Source organism: Musca domestica, unplaced genomic scaffold (genome assembly GCF_030504385.1).
Source record: "Musca domestica strain aabys unplaced genomic scaffold, Musca_domestica.polishedcontigs.V.1.1 9, whole genome shotgun sequence".
Lineage (NCBI taxonomy): Eukaryota > Metazoa > Arthropoda > Insecta > Diptera > Muscidae > Musca > Musca domestica.
The window spans coordinates 9,339,183-9,365,699 of record NW_026712435.1 but is presented as its reverse complement, the minus strand read 5'-3'; the positions used below and the strand labels follow the sequence as shown (position 1 = coordinate 9,365,699).

The 26,517-nt window shown below is 35.5% G+C and overlaps 1 protein-coding gene across 7 annotated transcripts in view; it reads left to right on the top strand.

The window, feature by feature from the left end:
• The window catches only part of LOC101900306 (potassium voltage-gated channel protein Shab), a 270,640-nt gene that overhangs the window by 149,050 nt on the left and 95,073 nt on the right, over positions 1–26,517 (top strand). For all 7 annotated transcript variants that reach the window (XM_059131692.1, XM_059131690.1, XM_059131689.1 and 4 more), the window contains 2 exons: positions 13,418–13,757; positions 18,583–19,987. In XM_059131692.1, coding sequence (XP_058987675.1) covers positions 18,590–19,987 — 1,398 coding nt within the window. In that variant the 5' untranslated portion in view covers positions 13,418–13,757; positions 18,583–18,589. The remainder of the gene's footprint in view (positions 1–13,417; positions 13,758–18,582; positions 19,988–26,517) is intronic.

Here is a 26,517-nt window from a genome sequence, read left to right as displayed (position 1 = left end):
TGCTGACTGCGATGGTACTGAGTCCTGTTGGAATATCCAAGGTCTGCGGCCAAAATGTTTGCGTGCCCAAGGCTTTAATACACCATCAAGAATAATTTCGCGATAATATTCGGCATTTATTCTGATGCCACGGAGAGCGACCATCGGCTGTTATGGCGGCCCACACCATCACCATCGCCGGCGATGGGCACCAGCATCGAAGTTGCACATTTTCAGCTGACCTCTTTGGCAAGTAAACACGATCATTGTTTTTTTTTTTGTTTACAAATTGCTGGACAACAAATGTTTTCTCACCGGAGAAAACCAAATTCGGCAGTTCACCACGTTCGGCCAGGCAAAGCAACTCTTTATCTCTTTTGAGTCTATTTTCTTTCTGTTGGGGTGGAAGTTCTTGCACTTTTTGGAATTTCAATGGCTTTACCCCGAGCTCGTTTTTCAACATTTGCCGAATGGAATATTGCGATATGTTCAGTTCACGAGCCATTTTTCGGCCACTACGACGCGGGTTTCGATCAAGTCGCTTCTTTGCTTTTCGAACTATTTCTTCTGATGTTGCTGTTTTCTTCCGTCCACTTCCTTGAAATCGGGCTACTCTACCAATATTACGGTAATGAGCGGTGGTATGAGACACAAAAGATTTATTCACAGTTAAATTTCATCTCACGCTGTATATCAAGTAAAATACCTACTATTTTGAGTGGTATCGCTAAATGGTGCTGGATTTACAGTCTGGGTCGGAAAAATTATCTTGACTCCCATTTCATGTCTCCTACCTACGATCATTAGTATTAAACGTTTAGGTGCAACCCCAATACGTATAATGTTGCCTCATGATTGTACGTCTGGGGAATGTCATAGAGAGCAGCAGATATTACGACAAGTTAAAAAATATTAAATTCGGCCGGGACGAACTTTTGATAAACACCACCTTTGGGTAAAGGAAACATTTTTATATAAAAGTATATTAATTTAACCTTGTTCCACTTTAAACTACAAATACTGGTAAGACAATTTGGGTAATGCTGTTAAACTTTAAAAAAAGTGTATAAATTGAAAAAAAAAAGAGTATAGACAATTTTATACTTCAAGGATTGTTATCTACCAAATATTCTTTAATACCAAATTTTAAACAATTGAATGGAAATACAATTACCAATTTTTAAACAAATTCGTGGAAAATGTGAAAGTCATCAAGATACCGAATATCGGGAGGTACCGTTATATGGGGACTATACAAAAACGTGGACATATATACACAATGTTTCGCTACCGGATCTAGAATCCATTGTGACCTACAAATACCAATTTTTAGACAAATCCGCGAAAAGATGTGACAGAAATAATGAAAATACCGAATATCGGGAGTTACCATTATATGGCGGCTATACCAAAACGTGGACCTATATACAAAGTTTCGCCACCGGAGCTAGAATCCATTATGACCTACAAATACCAACTTTTAGAGAAATTAGTGGGAAAATGTGGCGAAAATCATCCAGATACCGATTATCAAAAGGAACCGTTATATGGGGGCTATACAAAAACGTGGACTTATATATACAATGTTTTCCTGCCGGATCTAGAATCCATTATGACCTACAAATAACAATTTTTAGACAAATCCGTGAAAAATGTGCCAAAAATCATCAAAACACCTAATATCGGGAGGTACCGTTATATGGGGGCTATACCAAAACGTGGACCGATATATCATTTCAATACCAACCTTCCTAGACACAATACAAGTTGTTCTTCCGAATTTGGATGCTCTACGTCAAATAATGTGGGCTGTACCGTGATTTCAACAGACCGACAAACGGACATCAGTAAATCGACGTAGAATTTTATGCTGATCATGAATATATAGATGGAGTCTACGATGAATATTTGGGGGTGTTACGAACCGAATGACAAAGTTAATATACCCTCCTTTTTAAGATGGAGGGTATAAAAATGGCAAAGTACAAATACCCTGTTTATGACCTACACCACACAGTGGTAAGGGTATTATGTCTTTGTGCATTTGTTTGTAACATGGAGAAGGAAGCGAGATAGACCCATAGTTACTTTTGAGGATCTCCATAGAATCACTTTCTGAGTTGATTCCGTCTGTGAGTTCGTCTGTTCTTATGAATAAAATGCAGGTCGCATTTATTATCCGATTGAGATGAATCATTTGTTTGGCCCAAGGACCCTATTGAAATTGGAGATAATCGGTAAAAATTTAGATATAGCTCCCATATATATCTTCACCCCATTTGCCTTTTATTGTGCACCAAACGTGTAATATCAGCCCGAAATGATCGAAATCGGTTCAGATTTGGATATAGCTCCCATATATAACTTCGTCCGATTTACCTTTTATTGTGCATCAAACGTCTGATATTTTCCCAAATGGGTTGAATTCGGCACATTGAGTCTACCTAATTGAGTCTAGAAGCTAGTAATTTGGTGAAGATCGGATCAGATATAGCTATAGCTCCCATATATATTGTTCATTCGATTTGTTGTATTTGTTACCCACAGTCGTAATATGTACTCCGTAACAACGATATTCAGGGAAATATGTCAAATACAGCTCAGAAATATCTTTGTCAATTTTTTTTAAATAAATAAACTTTAATTGAAATTTAGGCAAGGTTTAGATCAAACAGAGTCAACTCCGGTCTTGATTCTATGTTGGATCCTCATTTTTGTTTTTTTTTTTTTAGTGGCAAAAAACTTCTTATTTCTATTGATATGGCATTGCAAAAATAATGGGTTAGAAGTTACTACTGCCTAGAAAAGCTTGGGAAACCCATTAATTAATGGGTTATAATAGTGAAAGAAATATTTAATTAGAATTAAAAAGTAAAATTCAATATTTAAACCACGAGAAAAAAATGGAAACTTATTTTCTCTTGTCTAATGTATCATGTGTGTATTATAATAACTATAATATAACAATTGCTATGTTCCAGTAACCGCGAGAATCTACTAGTTTTGCAATTTTTTCGATATCATAAAGGGGAAATCATTTATATTTTTACGTTCTTGCATTTCGGAAACAGAACAAACATATGTTTGCAATAATTGTAGACGATTTTCCTTTGGCTTCGGTATTATTTGTTACAATTACAAAATAAATAATGGTCCAAAGCCCGTAAGATGCAACTGTTGTTGTTCTCCCCTATTCACTTATCACGTGTGTCTGTGTTGTGTGTCTCGAGGTCTACACAAATGATAAAATACAACTTTACTGCTTTCATATATCGAACAGGATGTCCTTGAAACTTGTTGATTGCAAAGTTGAAGAAAAGCAACTCGTTAACGGCTTCGCTCACTGTTAAATAAATGACCCTCAAAGATAAATTTTAGCCATTTGAAACTGGGACAAAAACTTGAAATGAACACAAACACAAGTACAGACATAACACAAACACTCTACTACTACACCAACATGGGACAGCTGGTTGCGAATTTGCACAAGGATTACTAAAGTGGCTATATAAAGTTTAGAGTCTTGTTTGGTAACGATTTGAGCAGTTATTTCGTTAGAAATTGTTATGGGTAATGTTTCCGTTTTGAAAACCATGGCAAATGCTTGCCAAGTATTTATTCCTCGACATGTGAGGTTAGTAGGTAAAGCAAATAAACTCCTTGCGAGAAAGTCAAATAAATCTTTTGAAAAATTATATATGTAAGTAACATCGGGAGAATTTCAAATGTATTTCACTGGTGTATGCCGAGCCAACTACAACTGTCTTCTTGACATATGTATTTGTGAAATCCAAACCAAATTTAAGCAACTTGTTACCATACCTAGAAATTCCAAAAAAAAAAAGTCGTCCAAAATATAACAAACGCTTGCCAAAGTTGGATCTAATTACACCTGACCGCAATCAATATTTTGATTTAGACCTTAAATACTCAAAAGGGTAACCGAAGGACAAATTGCTTTCGGAAAATTTGTTATTTATTGAGAATATATAATATGAAAACGTACATAAAAATATATGTACATATGTATTTAATGTGATCACGAAAAAGTGAATAACCCTTTCCAAATAACATGTGTATTTCAAATTTGAGAACTCTAAAATGCAGATTGTGTAGAATCCTGTAGTTATGACTTGCATTGTGATTATTACATATGCTATCCCTATATTGGGGAGGTACCGAAGGAGTGAGCCGATATTGTTAGTTTTTCCAATTTATCTTTTGTACCCATTTTAAAATTACATCCATTACTGATGAAAATATTTGGGTTGTGGAAAGTTTATAGAACACGCAGATCCCAGGAGTAGTGGACGGATATTTACATTAGATATACGGTTGGTACAAAAATTGAGGTATACGAAGTTTGTGAAAAGTCATTGACATATTATAAGAGTTACAATTATACGAAATGTTTACCCTTCGTGGGGGAGTTACCAGAAGGTGTATACCGATTAAATTTATTAAATTTGTGGTTGATTGAAATATTAAGATACATACCGTTTAAAGAGAATCGCTGACATATTTTGAATGTTTTAAGAGATTTGGTTATTCAAAATTTTGACCCTTTTTGAAGCCGGTATTAGATAGACTAGGCCGATAAATGCCAATTCACGCTTAATCTAATGTCAATGGAAGAATTGTGTTGCACATTGTGCAAATAAATATTAGTTAATTATTTAGCATTTTATGAGAGTTATAGTTATTTAAAATGTTGACGTTTTGTGGGAGATGAACCAGAAGGAGCAAACAGCAGCCGTCCTTTTGCTCACCTAATCAAAAGATGGTTCCAAAATAAGATTATACAAAGTTTAAATCAAATCGTATAAATGAAATTGTTGTGCGAAAGGTACCGGAACCGTTTCCGAACACGATCTAAGCTTGATAGAAATATTCCGTTGTACCAATATTAGGATACTCCCTACGAGATTTATTTCGCGCACAGACGGACTATACCGGCGAACGAACATTCCTAGATCGGCTCCAAATGTTCTGAAACGATGAGGCGCATATGACTGATGGTGTAAAAAGTTGTAACGTAGTAGTCGTTTCTATCATCAACTATATACATTTAGCCTGTGCTACTGAACTGAATATTTCGTTGTTAAATTTCGGGTGGTATCACAAGGTCTTGGTCGATTTTTTTCAAATGTAAGTCAAATGTAAGCTCAATACTCACCTTGAGATTTATAACACACCCCGACAGATAGAACGAAGAAACAAGTTTCCTTCAAAACAACATATTTTAACTTTTTTAAACACCCCCATTGTAATACTTCATAATGTAAACCACGTACAGGGTGAGATGAAAAACTGCAACCAACTTCAGACTGCAGTTATTTCCAAGCCACTCGTCCGACAGATGTTAAAATTATTCTAGTGACAGCTCATTATATTGTTTAGAAGCGTACAAAAGCATTTTGGTGACAATTTTCCAGAGAAAAGTTTTTCGTGATCGACTTCAAGCGTGGTAGTGTGATTTATTTATATTTCGCTTGAAAACCACAAGTGACTATCGTTAGAGCACTCCAGCATTTAAATGTGAATAAATCTTTTGTGTCTCGTACCATCGCTCGTTACCGTGATACTGGTGGAGTGAACCGACGTCAACGAAGTGGACAGAAGAAAACGGCAACATCAGCAGAAATGGTTCGAAAAGTAAAAGAGCGACTTAATCGAAACCCGCGTCGCAGTGGCCGAAAAATGGCTAATGAGCTGAACATATCGCAATATTTCATTCAGCAAATATTGAAAATGAGCTCGGGGTAAAGCCATTGAAATTCCAAAAATGTGCACCTTCGGTTGGCTACCAGAACCCAAGCGCCGATCATGGAGATGGTGTGGGCCGTCATAACAGCCGATGGTCGTTCTCCCCTCGTATTAATCGACCGTGGCATCAGAATAAATTCCGAATATTATCGGGAAAATATTCTTTCCGCAGACCTTGGACATTCCAATAGGACTTAGCAATGAGGTTCCTCGCTTCATTTCCAGCGAACAATGGCCACCAAAATCCCCGGATACCAATCCGTTGGACTATTGTGTCTGGAGTATTTTGGAAAGCAAGGTTGGCACTAAAAAATACCAAAGTGTCGATCACCTCACCACCCCAACAGGACTCAGCACCATCGCACTCAGCACGCGCCACCCAAGAATGGTTACATCGGAACCTCCCCCCTGAAGTGTATACGTCTCTCTGCAAAATGGACTGATACTTTTTAACAGGTTTGATTCTACTTTTAATATTAGACGATTTGTATGAAAACAATTGACTATGATTGGTAAAAGTTACTACTACTGTAAGCCAACTTTTTCAAAAAATATTTTCCAAAATGGCAAGGCATTTAACTGGGGGAACCATATAAATTGTCTATTGGATTTTTTTAAATAAATTAATTTATTAGTAAATGCAACTACTTGAATGGTTTTCGATCAGTCGATATCGGTTAAAACTAAATTGTGCTTCTAGAAATATATTTCCATAAATATATAGCACATTTAACAATCTACCCAATACCACATTTTCTTGCTGTGCCTTTAAGCGAGTTTGAGTACGCTCTTCACGTAAGGATTCCGTATTCCTACCAAATACAGGAATCATATTGTATCTCTATTTAATACAACGAACAGAGTAGTATTTGTTTCCTATAAAAGTTGAAAATCAAACAAATATGTCGCATCTAATTAGGTGGTATCCACTGTTGTTGACATATTTTCTTTCCCTTTGGGTGTAGGGTGTCAAAATGTCGGCCCGAGCGAAACTAAAGACTTTTTAACATGCGAGCAAAATAAGTGTATCTCAAACGTAAATATTGGAACCATGTTGAGTGGTCCCAGGTGTACTTCGATGTTGTTCAAACATTGAGCTTACCTCCATACATTGGGGTTTTACAATAAAATGAAAATGTTATACCGCTAAATAAGAAACTATGAACTTCCTTGAATAGTCATATCTATATATGTAATAACCTTGCAATAGATGTTCTTGCAAAAGTTAGCTGGTGTTTAGATACATATATTTGTGCATGAATAAAGTGTGCCCTAGTATATGAGATATGCAAATAGTTTGTAGAAAGGCAAACGCATTTCCGTGTAAAAGTTACAAGTTTTACATGGTGCTTGTAAGTGTCCGGATGCACACAAGGATATGGTCACTCGAATGTGGCCTTGAATTTTTCAACAAATTTTGCAAAATAAAACAATAAATTTTTCCAACACAAAGGATTTTTTTTCTCAAAACAAAAACAAAAACGGTAAAAAGGAATCGAAAGGGGCCCTTAAGAACAAATGATTTGGAAAGTGTGTCAAAAGAAATGAAGCTTCGAGGTGGATTTAACAGAGGTTCTAATAATGGTAATAAAATTACACTTTAAGGAAATATGTTTTTTTATCCTTATGTTCGTATATCACCTGTGGGTCATATATCTCCAGTGGGTTTTGAACCTTTAGATAATCACAATTTTTGTATTGAACGAATGTCTTTTGCGTGTGCTGGTTTTGCGGCAACTGATATTTACTGCCGCAAAAAAATTTAATAAATTCAATTTATGAATTATGATAATAAAATGTAATTACATAAATCAGCCTGTGAAGAAAGGCAAACTTCGGGCTGGCCGTCTTTATGGTACCCTACACCACTTTGCATATATTTTACAGCTGTATATAACAAATAAAAGCTTTGATGGGGGAATTTATGAGAATTTAATATACCAAATACGATCGTTCTTGAATGAGTATTATTCATCAAAATCCATCGTATTTGAGCTGATATTACACTTTTTAGGTGCAATAAATGTGAAATCGGATGAAGATACATATGGGAGCTATATTCAAATCTGAACCGATCTCAATAAAATTTAGCAAATTTATTTCTATACTGTATCTGAGGGTTGGCACCAAATATCGTTGCTGTGGAGAGGATTTTATGGGTGTGAGGGAGTAAAATACAAAATCGAATGAAACATATGTAAGGACATATAGGAATATCTTAACCGATTTTCACCATATTTGTTACAATTTCTTCTAGGCTAAATTCGTGGGTATGTGCCAAAATCTATTCATTTTGGGTTTATATTTGGCGTGCAATAAACCATTACCATTTGGCGTAAAATAAGCATGAAATTGAGTAAATATATATAGAAGCTATATCCAAATATTACGGCTCTTGAAAATACATTTAACGAAGCGAAAGAAGAATATATATGGCTATACTTCAACCGATTTCCACCAAATATGACACACTAGTTTCTAGGTTATATGTACCAAATTCCATCAAATTTGACCTAATATTACACGTTTGGTGCACAATTAAAGGCAAATCGGACGAAAATATGTATGGGAGCTACATCTAAATTATCGACCGATTATCTACATATGTTATATGTATGGCATAATGGGTGTAGTTTCACTGGTGGAACATTGCATATATATTATTTATTTTATGACTTTTTGTCAAATTTTCCAGGGATTAGTCTAAAAATTGATATTTGTAGTTCTTAATGGGTTTTTGTCTAGTGGCAGAAATTTGAATATCTAGGCTTATATTTTCGGCATATAATGGTACCCACTGATATTCGGTATTTTGATAATTCTTATCACATTTATTTTCGGAATTTTATTTATCAAATTTGGCATTTAAGACTTGCAATAGACTAATGGACTCACTCACATTATGCTTTATTCAACTAGTATTTGTAGTTTAAAGTGGAACACGGTTGAATTAAGATACTTCTATATAAAAATGTTTCCTTTACCGAATGGTAAAGGGTATTAAAATTTCGGCCCAGCCGAACTTAATGTTTTTCTTTTTTAATTGTTAGCGCTCTCATAAATTTATTTGAAGTTTCTTAATTAATAAATCAATTATTTATGCCACAAAAATCACTTCAATAACACTCAAATTGGAATCAATTTAATTAATATTTTATAATATTTCTTCCATTTTTGCTCTTATAGCTTGTTTTTGAAAAAGAGAATTACATGCACTTGAATCATTTGTATAAAAACGTATTCGTTAACTAGTTAGCTAGTTGTATCAAATGGTTGACCCGAATAAAGCCTTGGAGCCATTTTTAATTGATAATAATTCTTGGCAGAAAGTTGAGATTTTGAAAAATATATACATCGCTATAATCTTAGTCCCACTGCACTATTAGAAACGCTTACACCATTTTGCATAACAAAATTAATTACAATAAATTTCAACTAGCCGCAGTCAACGTGTAATTTAAGATCTTTTTATACAACAAACAATTGCAAATTAGTTTGTATGTATAGACTTTTTGCTATGACTATTAACTAGTCGTCAATCGTTAAGAAACATCCAAAGTTAACAGAAAGGACTAAGTGCTCTCATAACTTGTACTCAGTTTACCGCAGTGGCAGTGAACATTTTTATGGTGGTCATAATTTTTATTTTGCAATTAGCCATTGCTAAAGTAAACATTATAGTTGTCTGTAGTCCATGGTGGCCATACGGATGGTAATTCAATAACTACTTTAGAATTTAGTATTCCGTTAGTGTTCAAACGTTAAAGTCGAAAAAGTTATTACAAAAAAAAAAAAAAATTAATACAAATATTTACATTTATAAGGTGGTTCATATGTTTTATAATCTGTGTCATAATTAATTTTATAAAATCCTAAAACGACCTATTATTTAATTTATAACGCATGAAACTATGAATCATATTTGAATTCTTGTGTTAAAACTCAAAAATATGATAGAAAACAAGACTAACATTAACATGTAAAAAATCAGTAAGTTCGCCCATGCCGAACTTTGGATACCCTACAATAAATAAGTAGAAAAATACGGTTAAAATCATAAAAATACAGAACATAGGGAGACGAAGACGTGGACCTACATAGACTAACTTTGTTATAAGCCATTATAAGAAAAAAAATCCTAAAAAATACTGGTAAATATTGTCGCGAAAACACCAAAATACCGAATATAGGAAGGTACCGTTGTATAAGGTATATACGAAGACGTAGACCCGCATGAGCATTTTTTTGTCATAGGCCATTACAATATTTAAATGCGAAACTTGAAACAATTCTGGGGAATTGTTCATTAATATACCTAATAGACAGTATTCTGTCATAGATTTAAGTGCCCATTAAGAACTTCAAATATGAAATTTGAAACAATTCCGGTGAATAATGTCGTTTAAATAAGTAAAATACCGAATGTGGGGAGGTACCATTATATGCGGGCTACATGAAGACTTGGACCTGCATAGGCATTTTTTTTTTGTCCTAGACAGATGTACCCAAAAGGAACTTCAAACACGAAAGTTTATACAATTCAAAATATCGGATATAGGGAGGTACCGTTATATGCGGGCTATGCGAAGACCTGGACCAGCATGGACAGTTTTCGGTCATAGACTGAAGTACTCATTACGAACTATCATTACGAAATTTGAAACAATTCCAGTGAAATTATCAAAATAATAAAAATTATCCTAAACGTGGACCTATATAGCCCATTTCCAATACCAAAAGTTCGTAATGACAAACTTAAGGTATTTTTAAGACTTTTACAGATTGATTTCTTTGGCAAAATTTAAAGTGGATCCAATAGTCAACCCCGATACTTTTATTTTTACAGATTTTCATTAACTCTTGGGGGAGGGTATTAAAGTTTCCCGGCTCAAGCGAGCATTTGTTGCCAGTTTGTACTTACCTCCAATGATATTCCCATTAGAGGTAAGGGTTTTCTTTTGTAAATAGAAACTGGTGCCAAAGACTACTTAAAAAACCCATTATTTGCTATTAATCGACCGGTAGGATGGTTTAGGGTCTCTTCTCGCGTGGTGGAGTGATATGATATGAATCCTTTAAGAAGTACAAAAAGGCTCAACATGGCTCATCATATTTTGTACTTTATAAGATTACTACAAAGGGCTTTGTGGAATTTCATAATTGAACGAAAAGTACGAAATGGTACAATATTGTTATTAAGCGATGAGTAACAGAGAGGACTTTGAGCATTTGAGCGGAATTCATTTTTAGTTTCGAGAGTCAAGGTAACGCTTTGGTTTTTAGAATTCCAACTTTTAAGGGTACAGAGAGTACTAATACTGTGAAATTTTAATATTTTGATCCAACATCGAAAAAGTTATACGAGTTACAAAATGGTACAACATTTTTATTGAGCGATCTAAAAATGTCGAAACATTGAAAGTTTGCGTGATACTGTTGTTTTTTTGAATGTTTATGCTTCAAGGTTACGAAAATTAATCTACTGGTACAGCATAATTATTAAGTGATCTGTATGAGGTATACCGTAAAGACATTGAAATAAGGCAATAACCATGGAAAATTTCTATTTTATGGATGCGAAAATACTAAAGTGCATTTTACATATGGTGTATGAGGTTAAATAAACCGAGAATTTAGGTAACTTCCACTGATAGAAAGATAACAACAAGTTCGGCCGGGCCGAACTTTTAATACCCTCCACCATTTGGAAGGAACTTTAAAAATTTCTCAAAAAAAACTGCTTATAAAATTTTGTAGTGCTCATTACGAACTTAAAATACCAGATTTGAAACAATTCCGGTAAATAATATCACTAAAATCATGAAAATACCGAATATCGGGAGGTACCGTTATATAAGGGTTATACGAAGACGTGGACCTGCATACGAAGTTTTTTCCCATAGGTTGTAATAACCATTAACATCTCCTAATACGAAATTTGAAACGATTAAGGTGAATAATGTTGCTGAAATCATCAAAATACCAAATATCGGGAGGTACCGTTATATGGGGGCTACACGAAAATGTGGACCGACATGGCCCGTTTACGAACTACTGGTAAACTATGCATGTGTGCCAAATTTTAGCCTTCTATATTCGTTCGAAAGATAGCGGGATTACAAGAAACGAACAGCCAGACAATACAGACAGAGGGACAATGCTAGATCGTCTTAGAATTTCACGCTGACCCAGAAGATATATAAAAACTTTGTAGGGTCTATTATAAATATTTTGAAGAGTGACAAACGGAATGACAAAATTAGAATGGTGGAGGGTATAATAAGGATAACTTTAAAATACCCAAAAAGTACGAATGTGTTGAATTAGAATTTTAAAATGAATTATTTTTATCGATTGAAAAGTTATTAATCCGTAATTTGTTTATGACTGATACAAAATACGGATTACAAAATACGAGCACTTTCGGCTAAAGATAAACGAATGTTCTCAATTTTAAATAATATTTTCTCCCAATAGAGTTATATTTGTAAGCGTTCACTTAAACTTTAAGATCAATCGGAAGTGGAAATAACACACTCTACTGAATGAAATCAGTACTGTGGAAAATTTGATTGTACCCTTTGCTTAAACTCAGATCATTCTAATTTAGATTTTCCACTCAACTGGTAGCGAATCACTTTGAAAAGAAAAACCGAGTTATTATTCATCTAAAAATTTTAAAATTTAGTTAATTCGATTCCAGGGTTAAAAACAGCGTTTGTCATCTTCTTCCAGTAAAAATTAAATATGTGAATTTTTTAAACGATTTTGGACAATTATTAAAAATGACAAACCCTGTTGCATAATATTATTTGTTACACTCTCCTTTCTTTTCCACATAAGTGAAAAATATCTGTAAAAATTTTAAATATTCAAAAAGCAATAATGACAATCACATTGTTTATATTAAATACTCAAGAGGATACAGAATTGCTCTGACCCATATTAAAGGTTAGCCTTGAGCACCATATTTGCAAGACACTTGAAAAAAATACGTATATATTTAATTTTTTCTGTATTGACTTTTTTTCTCAACATGTATAATACATTTTCAATATTCACCTTGGCCTAAAAAACTGTGCTATGTATAAAATCAGGTCAACCAATTAGCTTGAACATTTTAAACTTCACCTACATTTGCTACTCTTGCATCCGTATATGTATGTACCCGGTGAAAGGATCCTGCGAAAACTGTGCACACATGTATTTCCAATGAGAAAAAGTCAACCATAAAATAATGCAAACCAAATAAACGCAATCACCTGAAAGCAATTTGGGGCTGTGGCCCGAGTTGATGTTTGTGGCCACACTCAATTTCCGTGCGTTTTTTGGTTTCAGTGTTGGAGATAATATTTACATACATGACTTGACTTATTGTATTCGTGGGTGGATTCTAGGGCAATAAATTATGTAAAAAAGTCCCCTCGACACTTTATTGAGTTTAATAAATATTTATTCAGCACACAGATTAAACGGTTATCAAAAACTATCAGCCACCAGCTATCCAGCATAGACGTCGTCTGTCGGGCCCAAAAACAATAATCATAAATAAAAAAATTCATTACTATTTGCATACGCTGATAAAAAGAACTGACAATTTATGAGCATTTACAAACATCAAATGCCAAGTCATATTTCATTTTTTTGTTATCTCTTCTCTCTGGCTTTGCAGACCAATTTCATCATTTCCATTTGGACAAAGGACTCAGTCTGTCTTCACTCGGCGAGAATAGCGGAAAAACTGTTCCAGTTCCAGCAACAAGTATTACTGTCATAGAGTATTCGAGGATATACATATGTGTGTAAAATACATCTGTGATTTAAGCTAAAGAATTCTACGAAAATAAAGCTGTAGCAGAACAAAAGACACAATCGCAGTACAAACGTCCGTCAATACCAAACTTAAAAACAGTTTTTAGTTACAAGAAGCAAGCAAAACTAATTCGTCTGCATCAGAATTTATTGACTTGGCTGTTGTTACGAAAAGAAGAAACAATAGATGAAATGTAGCGGTAAGTAAAATTAGAATAACAATAATACTAGATATCTAATCAAAAATTCCGAGTTACTCGAAAATTGGATATAATATATATGGGAGCTTGCTCCTAACTTAAAAAAACGTCACAACAGTTTCAAAATTAGTTTAAATTTAGTCTATACTTTTAATGAACGCACAAAATCGTTAAATTAGGTTTACAAAAGTAGGGGCATTAATAATCTGACTTTGGTCATCAGAAGCTACCATGGGTCTTACCTGTTAAATTTAGCATCCCTGTAGGAAACGTCAATGGCCATAGCTACTGACTTACTATTAACTTTGTCACCAGTACTACTGACCAAAAGTAGACAAGCAATGCTTTTTATACACTCAGCCTTATGGCTAGAGAGGGTATATATCATTTTATACGGCCAAAACATGGCTCATCGAAATAACGTCTTTAGACTCTAGGTCTCTTTGGACCAAATTTGTTTGAGGACATTTGGAGTCGATCTAGCAATGTCCGTCCGTGCGTCTGTCTGTCGGGCTGGTGCGCCCGTACCTTCCTCACAAAAGGTTGATATTTTCAAACAAAAAAATAAAACCAGGCGGGCCGACTTTATTACACCCTACACAACTTTGCTAACTTATTATAATTATAATGCTATGATTATAATTTAAAGTTCAAAGGACTATATATTCTGAAGCATTTGTATCTTTTAAATTCGGACTTGTATTGCCCATTTGGTGCACAATTAATTTGAAATCGGATAAAGATATACATATATGGGAGCTATATACAAATCGGAACCGATCTCGATAAAATTTGGCAAAGATATTTCTGAGCTGTATTTGATGTATTTCCCTGATTATCGTTGTTACGGAGTGCATATTACGGCTGTGGGTAACAAATATAACAAATCGGATGAACAATATATATGGGAGTTGTAGCTATATCTGATATCTAATTTGGTTGTGCAGATCATCAAAAGGAACTATGGGTCTATCTCGTTTCCTTTTGCCTGTTACAAACAAATGCACAAAGACATAATACCCTGACCACCTTGTGGAAAGAATAATCCGATTCTGATCCAACTATGTAAATCATAATATTTGCATCAGTGCTAGGTCAGGTGCAAAAATGACATAATTGGTCCAGTCAATAAAGTACCTCCACACAAAGGGTCATAATTTTGAATAATTATAATTCTTATATGATGTAAGTGTCCGATTGCGAAACAAGTAAGCGATTCTTTACCACTTGATATATCTAAATATTTCTCTCAACCAGAAGCCTGCGATGAATATGGTATTTATAAACCCGTATAACATTGGGTATAAATAATCGATTTCCTTGTAATTTCGCCCATAACAATATTTTTATCAGTATTAGACGAAGAATGAAAATGGAATACTTCGGTTCACTATATCTGGTACCTCACGCGCATTTTAAGCTTTACTAAAAAAAAATCAAATATCTCATATACTGTGAAGGAAGTAGTCTATATAGTCCAAACCTGGCACGTCGCAATATTTGTATCATATATATTTGGGTCCGATACGAAATGGTCAATATTGGACCATTTCTTCGGAACATACTGCATAGAGGGTTAACAATTTGAATAATCATAACAGAAGGCAAACTATATTTAAATTATCGAACATTGGCTGTCGGCAAAACCGACTGACTGAAAAATTGGTGTGTCTGGTTACTTTTCCTGCAGGAATTGTCCAGCAACTTCTCTCTGAGAGAGTAAGGAAGTTTTATTCTCTTTTGCAAGAAAACTGTGAAAAGTAAACAAACGGAATCCCTGCAAAAACTTGCAAGCAATCAGCTGATTTGTAAAAACAAACCAATTTGTCCCCCATCAAAAGAATTGAAAGAAAAAGAAAGCACCACCAATTTTATAAGTTTTAGAAATAAAAAAGGAGATTAGCAGTAAAACAATAACATGAGCTAATGATAATGGCGTTTGTCTAAAAATGTTGGAAATAGTCTTTTATTTTCTTATTACATACTAATACTTAAGTTTTTCTCATTTTGTAAAGTTGTTCTCCAAAAATAAATTAGTCTTGCTAATTTCAAAAAATATTTTCAAATTGAAAGCACAAAAATTTAAACAATTGAATTTCGATGAATGAGAAGAAGAAGAGTTGCAAGTGATTGCAAGAAGAAATTTGTCCAGCAAGAATTTGCAAACTCTCACTGAAAGAACTGTCAAAATTTCTCTCTCTCTCCAACCGCTCTTTTTTGCAGAACAGGTTAACAGACGACTTCCAGTAACAATTTGTAACAATTGTTACATATTTTAGGATAACTAGACACACCTATTAAAAGAATAAAAAAAGAAGAAGCAGAAGCTGAATTTACCAGCTGTCATTGTTTATGCTTCTGCTTCTTTGGAGAAAAAACAAAACTTGTAGACAAAATATTGACAATATCCCATAATTTGTAAAGAAAAGTGGTGACGTAGAGACATACAAGCCCAACCTTCCCACAGAGATGCTACACAAATATACGCTGAGAAAACCATTGCGATTATTAAATATTCCAAGTTGCATATTTAAACTTCATACCTAATTTGAAGCTAGGCAGGTATTTTAAAGGTGTCCTCTTTATTTAAATTAAGTAAATTCAACAGAATTTCGGTATAAGCTCCATAATATTTTACCTACACATTTCAATTATTTTAAAACTATTTAACTTCGGAATAAAAGTTTTAAAAATTCCATTAACTGGGTGGAACCATTCTATGGGTGCAATATCAATATGCGATCCTTATAAAATAGTGTTCTACTACAAGGAAAATTTTAAACAATTCCGTGCCAAATCATGAAAAAAAACATATAAATTATCAAAAAACCGAATCCGATAGAAAATCGACAAAATTCCAAATATCGGGAGATACTGTTATTGGGCGCAATACTAATGCGTGAACCAAAATACTCCATTTTAAATACCAGCCATCCTTCTCGACACATTTTGGGCTGTGTAAAAGTGGTGAATATTTAAATAGAAAACATAAATACCATCTTTCCACGGTGAAGGGTATAAACATAAACAAACAACAAAATCTTCACATTTTTCTAAATGGTCTTATAATCACAATTTTGTGTTTGAAAGTTTTCTAGTCACCAGAAAGATAAAATATCAAGTTGCTTCCAACTTCAGGACAACATCAATCTTTAAAATTCATAAAATCGGACGAACCACCCTTAGCCCGATATCTAATCAAGATATTTATTTGTTGCGCCTTCTAAAGTAAATGACACATGTGTGTATTGGTTACGCAACGACTTTAAACTAGTTATAGCATCAAAAACACAACACTTCCAGACCATTTAATATTCTATTTCTGATAAATGAGCAGTTGTGCTTACTATATAATTTGACCAGACCACATCAGATCTAACAAAGCTTTCGAGAAAACGCTTACTCCTAAATTAAAGAAAACGTATACGCGAGAGGAATTACGTATACGTTTGTTTGTAACATAGAAAAAGAAGCGAGATAAACCCCTAGTTCCTTTTGGTGGTACCTGTTCGTTCATCCATGTATTTTTGTAACAAAATGCACAATTCATTTGTATCTTAAAAGAGATATTGAAGACAATCTGTTCATGGATAAGTCAACATCTTTTTATAATAAAAGAGAACAGCATGGCTGCTTAGTGTAGAATAGAGGAATTTGTTAAACATGGATTTTCTTAATACAGTCCACATTTAATAAAATAAGAACATTTGGTGAGCTACCTTCGAATTAGAAATAAATAATATAGAATTTTCAATTGCTGCATGTGTCATAGTGAAGTTGGATTACGGGATGTAATCTTTAGTCAGACTGATAATCAAGTGCAGCATTTTTGCTTGCCACATGTGAGATAGCTATGCGTGTATATGACCTCCCCCTAAGATTTATGGTGGCATGGTACATAGGCATGGGTACAGTTGGTATCCATCTCTAGGAATATTTTTAATAAATAAATTTAGTGCCTTACAAAAGCTCATCAAAGATAGGCGTGGTGTCTATTGAATTACTGATCCCGGTTTACACAATTGGTCAAAATTTTGATATAGCTCCTATATATATCTTCATCCGATTTGTTTTATTGTACACGAAATGTGTTGGAATTGGAATTTGCACAAATGACCAAATTCAGCCTGGAAATAAGTATGTCAAATTTGGTGGAAATCGGTTCAGATAAGCTATAGCTCCCATGTATATTGATCATCCGATTTGTTATTTTTATCCTTCGTAGTCGTAATATGCACCCTGTAACAATTATATTCGGGAAAATATTTGAAATTCAGCTCAAAAATACATCTGCCAAATTTTATCGAGATCGTTTCAGATTTGGATAAAGCCCTCATGTATATCTTTACTCGATTTAAGGTTTATTGTGCACCAAATGGTTAATATAAGCCCGAATTGATTAGATTTTGGCACATATGAACGAATTCAGCCTGGAAGAAAGTCTGTTAAAATTGGAGAAAATCAGTTAAGATATTGCTATAGGTCTCATATATATGTTTCATCCGATTTTGTATTTATGTCCCTCACAACCGTTAAATGCTCTCCACAGTAAAAATATTTGGTGCCAGATATCAAATACAGCATAGAAATGCCCCTGCCCAATTGTATAAAGATGAGTTCAGATTTAGATATAGCTCCCATATATATCTTAATTCGATGTCATGTTTATTGTGCCTTAAAAATGTAATATCATGTCAAATGAGATGGATTTTGGCATCTTAAAGTCGGCATCGCCCGACTTTTGGCCTTTATTTACTGGTTTATTCTATAATATTGTAGACATAATTTACTAATATTTCCTCCTTGTTTTATTTATTTTATTTAGCGGATCTATGGTCGGCGAACGTGATAGAGACCGTGAAACGGTACGCTGGGAAACGGGTGCATCAACACCACCGACCCAATACAATAATGGAGCATTACAAATGGTGGGACAATTGCATGGTGGACAGGCTACAAGCCAACAACAATTGCAGCAGCAGCAACAGCAACAACAATTGCCAATACAACGTGATCAACAACAGCCGCCACAGCAAATTTTGCAAAAACACAAACAACTGCAACAGCTGCAACAGGACTACAATTATCAGCAGCAGCAGCAGCAACAACAACAGCAGCAGCAATCCAACAACTGGATCGAAAACGAAACACTTGGACGCAACAGTGCAACATCAACCACAACAACGGCGAACATCGGAGACGGCTGTGATAATCAGCCCTACTACGACACCAGCGGGAATGTCGATTGGAGCCGGGCGATGGGAACCGGTGGAACTGGTGCATACATTAGCGGCGATGGATCTCTCCCAACAGCTGGCAGTGTTGTTTATAACGTTGGCCAAAGTCCTGCAAACGGCCGAGGGCCCCACCACCATCCCGGCGCCCCTCTTACTGGCAACCTGGATTATATTGATGGTGGCAGCATTGCTGGCGCATCCGCCGCAACTACGCACACTGCTGGCGGTATGCAGGGCGGAACTTCAATCGCTTCGGTTGGTTGGGCGTCGGACGCTACAAACGCTCCGCCGCCAACTACCACCGCCGTCACAACTGCAACATCGGCTTCAGGTACTGGCAAAGAGGTTCGCTACGCGCCGTTCCCCATCACGTCGCCGACACACTCGAATCCCACGACTTCCCAGTTGCAACAGGGCCAAATCAATGCCGGCGCCCTCCAGCGGACACATTCCAGATCAATGTCCTCCATCCCGCCTCCGGAACCTTTTATGATAGCACAGTCGAAGCAAATGAACAGTCGCGTCTCCATTAACGTCGGCGGAGTCAAACACGAAGTCCTGTGGCGCACACTCGAACGCCTTCCCCACACGCGCCTCGGACGTCTGCGTGAATGTACCACACACGAGGCCATCATCGAACTCTGCGACGACTATTCGTTGGTGGACAACGAATATTTCTTTGATCGCCACCCCAAAAGCTTCAGTTCCATTCTAAATTTCTATCGCACCGGTAAATTGCACATTGTCGACGAGATGTGTGTGCTCGCCTTCAGCGATGACCTCGAATATTGGGGCGTCGATGAGCTCTACTTGGAGTCGTGCTGTCAACACAAGTACCACCAGCGCAAGGAGAACGTACACGAGGAGATGCGCAAGGAAGCCGAATCGTTGCGCCAGCGCGACGAGGAAGAATTCGGCGAAGGTAAATGTGCCGAATACCAAAAGTACTTGTGGGAGTTGCTCGAGAAGCCGAACACTAGTCTGGCAGCGAGGGTAAGTTCGTTGAATTTTCAGTGTTTTCTATTTCTCAACTTCTTTGGAAAATGTATTAACCCAATTATCTTTTACAATTGTATTCCTATAGTATTTCTATTATTATTTATTTCCTGTATTATTTTCGTATTCGATTTTAGTTATTTTATGTTGATTACAAAAATTAAGTTAGTTCCTCTTAAGTTATTTTCATTTAGTCTATCTCTCTCCCAATTTTCATTGAGTATTGTTTTCAAAATCTTAGGTTTTTACACTAAAGAAGTAGTGGCAAATTCAAATCAAAAGCAATGTGTCATACAACTTTATTACTTGCGATTAAGAGACGTTTAATTTGCTCACTGGCATAGTGTAAAAATTATAGAATCCATTCCCAATTACCCGTATCCTTTACGTTTACGTTTTTCTAAACATCATATATCCCATTCTTCTTCTTCTTCGCCTCCCTCCTTCTCTCTTCTCCTGCGTGAGAAGTTTCGATGATTTATATAAAAACGCTGTATAAAAATGCCTTACTTTTCACCGACCACCACTACCACCAAAGAAAATAACCAGTCAATTACATGGATATTCTTTTTGTTGTGTTTTCATTTCCGTTTTCATTTGAAATTATCGACGTCAAATGTGTTATTGAGTTGATGTCATGCTTTGTTGTTTGTTGTGCGCAATCAGATTAATTTCCATGTAACCAAAATGTTTCTAAACTAAACTACGCCTATTTACTAAACAACAATCTTTCCGCTATCTTTCGATACTCATAATTGTAAATTCCTTGGATCCATCACCAAAACGAAAACAAAAGGCGCAGAATAGCAATCAACAGGACAATAATATCGAGAAGAGAAATCGCCAACACAGCTTACGAGCGATATTTTCGTAAATCTCCATATTTTCGCTACAAATGCTGCTGTAAATAGCAAAACTATATAAAGTTTATATATGTTGTTGTGTTATTTAATTTCAATATTTATTTTTGTGTTTATGTAAGTCTTAAATATGCAGTAATTCGTTATTTTCAAGTTGATGTGTGCGTGTTTTTGTGTTTGAGAGTTGTGGGTAAGTGTATAAACACCAGAGTGGTTGTTAAAATGAGAAACTGGGGGGAAAAGACATTTCGTTTCCATTGGGTATTAATATTTTTGTAGAACAATTTCATTTTTAAAAAACAGGTTATACTGACAACCATTATAATGAAGAAACTATTGCTGATACGGTCTTTACAATACATCAAAAATAGCTTACTCAATCTTAACATGGTTTGGTGGGTTCAAAAAACGACCACGTGGGTTCAATAAAACCAAGTACAACTATGACGCCGGGGATATATTCATATTATTTGCTGTAGAAATCTACGACAACTGACAGCGTAATTCTAATACGTTTGATGAGCAGAATAACCTAACTCTCTCAAATTGTACAATCCTTAGAATAAATAATTTGACATATTTACGATTTTTTCGCACGACGACGAATCGATCAATTGCCCTTTTCTTCGACACTGGCCTCAACGTCAGCAATATTTTCTTCCGTACTCACTCTTCTCATTCTTTTCGGTAACTTGGCAAACAGGATGATCGTCTGACCATAAAATTCACGAAGTGCTCTATAAACATTTTTTATTGAACAATATTTTTGAAAAGTAATATTCATTAAAAAAAGACAAGTAAAAAAGCACTAAGTACTTTTTATACCCTCCAGCATTTGGGAGAAACTTGAAAAATATCCAAAAAATTCTGTCGAAAAATGCCGTTCGAATGAAAACCGCTATAAACTGATTTCAAACGAAAAGCAAATAAAATATGTTCACAGGATGGCTTTCTCGTGACAAAATGGACGATAACTTCTTCTGCTGATTGGAAGAAATCTCCAGAAAAAAATCTTTTAACTAACACCAACATCCGAAAACCTTCTCAAAATGTCCAAAGTGAAAATCGGAAAAAGTAAACATGCTGATAGATAAACTTACCCTTAAACACATACTTCACACACAGAGGTCGCTTATATTTACGTTAAAAACGACAAATTCGGGAGTGTAAAAACGAAAAACGGTGGGCCACTAAATATCAGAACAAGCGCCTCTACACACCCCCCAACCAAAATCAGACTTTGGGGCTAAAATTTTTCCTGCATAATGTCCCAAGAATCATGAACATATCGAATATCTGGGGGTACCGTTATATGGGCGCTATACTAAAACGTGGACCTATTTAGAAAATTCTCTTCTAAGGTGTAAAGTACTCAGCAGGAACCCCGTTATATAAACAATGCTATTCTAGGGGATAAAGCACTCAAAAGAAACTCTTTGTGTGCATTTTCAGCCAATTCCGTTGAAAAATGTGGCTAAAATCCTTAAAATATTGAATATTGAGGGGCACCGTTGTGTGGGGGATGTGCGATATCGTGGACCTATATAGATAATTATCTTCCAGGGGGTAAAGTAGTCACGAAGAACACCTTGTGTAGAATTTCAGACAATTCCATTGAAAAATGTGGCTAAAATCATCCAAATACCGAATATCGGGGGATACTGTTATATGGAGCTATACGATATCGCGGACCGATATAGGCCATCTTCGAACTTGACATGCCTGCAGACAAATGATAGATCTGTGCAAAATTGTAGCTTCCTTTCTTAATTCGTTTTGACTGTAGCGTGATTACAACAGATGGACGGACGGACGGACAGGGCTAAATCGTCTTACGCTGATTAAGAATATATATACTTTGTTGGGTCTAAAACGGAATGACGAACTTAATACACCATATTATGTATGGGAGAGTATAAAAATTCTTACATCACTGCGAGGAAGAAGACATGCATCACATTTTTCCCAATCACGTGCACTTTGGCTTTATGGAACCGTTGGGCATTTTGATTTGCTCTCGACAGCAAAGATTTAGCTTGTGCAAAGTTAAGAAACCGCTAACAAAAGATCTAAATTTTTAAAATTTTTCTTCCACAATGTTTTCTCCTGTTCTGGCCAAAACGTCTAAAACATAGAACCCAAAACGTCTAAATTTTGAGGAAATAACAAACAAAGGGTAAATTCTGCCTAGGATCTCAATGAACAACTTTTAAGAGCAAAAAGTTTTAAAAATCTTATCCTGAAGATAAAAATAGCCAAACGAACTAAAAAAAATATTTTTAAAATTTTTAATGTTTTGTTATATAAATGCCAAACTGGCAAAATTCAAAGAAAGGACCGACTAATAAAAGTTGACCGCGTGATTTATACCACAGATAAAAGACGACATCGACATAGGACTTTTCAATACCTAAACTCGATCAATCGAAAGATGTATGGGTGAAATAAGGTGCAAAGTATGCACTCTGGACTATTGTCGCATTAAAATATTTATTCCATTTGGAAGACAAGTTCTACTAATAATTCATTATAAGGGTTTTTACTCCAAATACAGTGTGAGATAAAAAAACTGCAACAAAGTCAAACGCCATAATTTTTACATTTTTCTTAAATTTTATTAACTGAAAGAAAAAATGTCGGAAATAGCATCAAATTGTAGAATAAGTTTAGCTTTGTTCGAATTGGTCACCTTTGGCACGAATTATGGCCTTCAAACGGCCAATGAAACCGTCACACGCTGACCGAATTTTGGTCTGCGGTATTTTGGCCCATTTCCGGCGAAGCGATTGCTTGAGGTGATCGACACTTTGTTAATTTTAGTGCCAATCTTGCTTTCCAAAATACTTCAAACACAATAGTCCAATGGATTGGTATCCGGAGATTTTGGTGGCTATTGTGCGGTGGAAATGAAGCGAGGAACCTCATTTTGTAACCATTCTTGGGTGGCGCGTGCTGAATGCAATGGTGCTGGGTCCTGCCGGAATGTCCAATGTCAGCGGCCAAAATGTTTGCGTGCCCAAGGCTTTAATACACCCACCAGAATATTTTCGCGATAATATTCGGCATTTATTCCGATGCCACGGTCGATTAATACGAGGGGAGAACGACCATCGGCTGTTATGGCGGCCCACACCATCACCATGACCAGCGCTTGAGTTTTGGTGGCCAACCGAAGGTGCACATTTTCTCACATTTCTCTTTGGCATGTAAACACCATCATTTTGTTTGTTTACAAACTGCTGAACAACGAATGTTTTCTCATCGGAGAAAATCAAATTCGGCAGTTCATCACTTTCGGCCAAGCGGAGCAACTCTTTAGCTCCCTTGAGTCTATTTTCTTTCTGTTGCGGTGTAACTTCTTGCACTTTTTGGAATTTTAATGGCTTTACCCTGAGCTCTTTTTTCAATATTTTCCGAATGGAATATGGCGATATGTTCAGCTCACGAGCCATTTTTCGGCCAGTGCGACGCGGGTTTCGATCAAGTCGCTTCTTTACTTTATGATGATGGTGCTGTTTTCTTCCGTACACTTCCTTGACGTCGAGCTATTATGGTAACTAGCGATGGTACGAGACACAAAAGATTTATTCACGTTTAAATGCTGGAGTGTTCTAACGATATCCAATTGTGGTTTTTCAGTCAAATAGAAAGAAATCACACTATCACGCTTGAATTCCATCTCGACTAACTTTTTTTGCTGGAAAATTCTCCCCAAAATGCTTTTTTGCGCTTATGAACAATGTAATGAGCTGTTAATGGAATGATTTTAACAGCTATTGGACGAGTGGCTTAGAAATGACAGCAGTCTGAAGTTGGTTGCAGTTTTTCGTCTCACCTTGTGAACCATAAAAAGCCATCAGGCAAATGGTTGACACAATCACGCTTACACGATAATAATCTTCATGAAATTTATGAAAATCAGATCGTCATAATTTTTTACGTGACCCGAAATAAGAATGTGCAGGAATTAAATTACAAGATCTAAGTGGCCAATTGAGGTCACTTCTTCAGTGCGCAACGCGGTTCGAAATCTTTTTTCTTAAAATAGCAATGGCATTGTTCTTCTCTTTTTCAAAAAGTAATGTCACGCTTTGAGGATGACTCAATAATAACTCCTCTCTATTTTGCTTCGTCGTAGTCGTCGTAGTAACCGAGGTGAAAATGGGTCTCGTTAGTCGAAATGATTTTTCGATGGAATTCCATATCATTTTCATGCATTTCAAGGACCGATTCTGCAGAAACTCCACTTTGTTTATAATTGACAGGTTTTGGGGGTTTGGGGGATCTATTATGAAACCCAAAAACGCTTACCAACAACTCACCATCTAAATACACGCAATCTCTAGAAAACTATTGTTTCCAAAACTTCTTATGTCTAACATTTGATGTTAACTGTTGCAATGACTTCAATGAATTTCAGTTTTCTCTTATAATTTCGTATCTACGAATCAAATCGCTTTTCACAAAAACCGTTTCAATAATCATCAACAACAACAACAAGGGCAACAAACTTTTTCGAAATACAAATTTTTGCCAAATTTCCAAAGGAATTTCGTAGGGGATAGATGAAGAATTGTCATTCCCAATTTATTATTGAATTTTACTCTGTTTTAATTTGTTGCTTTCGTTTTAATTTCATTCACTTCTGGTTAATTTAAAAATTCCATTCTTTGTTGATTGTTTCTTGCAATTTCACCTTTGAGTTGTTTGAATTATATTTATTTTCATTTTTTAATTTTTACCAGTAGTCATTATAGAGCAGTTATTTTTTACGCCTAACCAATATTTTTATATTCAATATTCATTTAAATAAAATATACTACAAGATATATATTTAAAATTTTAATGCAAAACTATTAACTTTTTCCAATCAACCAATAACAACAAGAATTTATTATAAGCATTTTTTATACCAAGAATATATTAACAACTTTCACCGCACACAGAGCAAATCTAATGTTTAGAAATAATAATTATAATAACATGAAACGAAAAACAAATTGTTGTTGTTAGTATGTTCGAAGCGACGACAGTCTCTGCAGAATGGAGGCATTCAGAACAAGCAACGTAACCAACATCGACAACAATGTTTGGGAATGGGCAATAAGCGATATGACCAGGCGGCAGGTGTGCTGTAGAAATCCTCGAAATAATTGTAAAAAAGGACCTCTGGGGAGAAGTGGCCAAATTCGTGTTGTAATACATTTCCATTTCGCCTAAAACTAACCACCACAATAATAGAAAATAAAAAACAACAGTGGCGCCGTTATGCCATTGTAGACCAAACCCCCTGCCCCCGACCCCCCTCTAGCTTAGTGAAGGAATTGTGCAAAAGCAAGCCAATTCAACAAAATGAAACGTATTATTTTTTGGTAAGCGCAATGCTTTAAGCTTTTGCTTGTCTGTAAATAAAACGCTTAACAAGAACAACTTAACATTAGTTAGAGCAACTTCTAGCCCTCTTCTCTGACCACCCCCACTGTTTGTCTGTCTTCGCTGCTTGTCTTCATGGTGAGACATCCCTTTAATTCCCATTATTGTATGAATTAGCTTAAGTTCGAAACACTCGGAAAACCACCCGCTACTAACCCCGACCCCCGGAAATGGAAATAATTACAACATATTTGGGGACATCTCCCGAAAATTTTTCCGTTTCTTTTTTAGTTA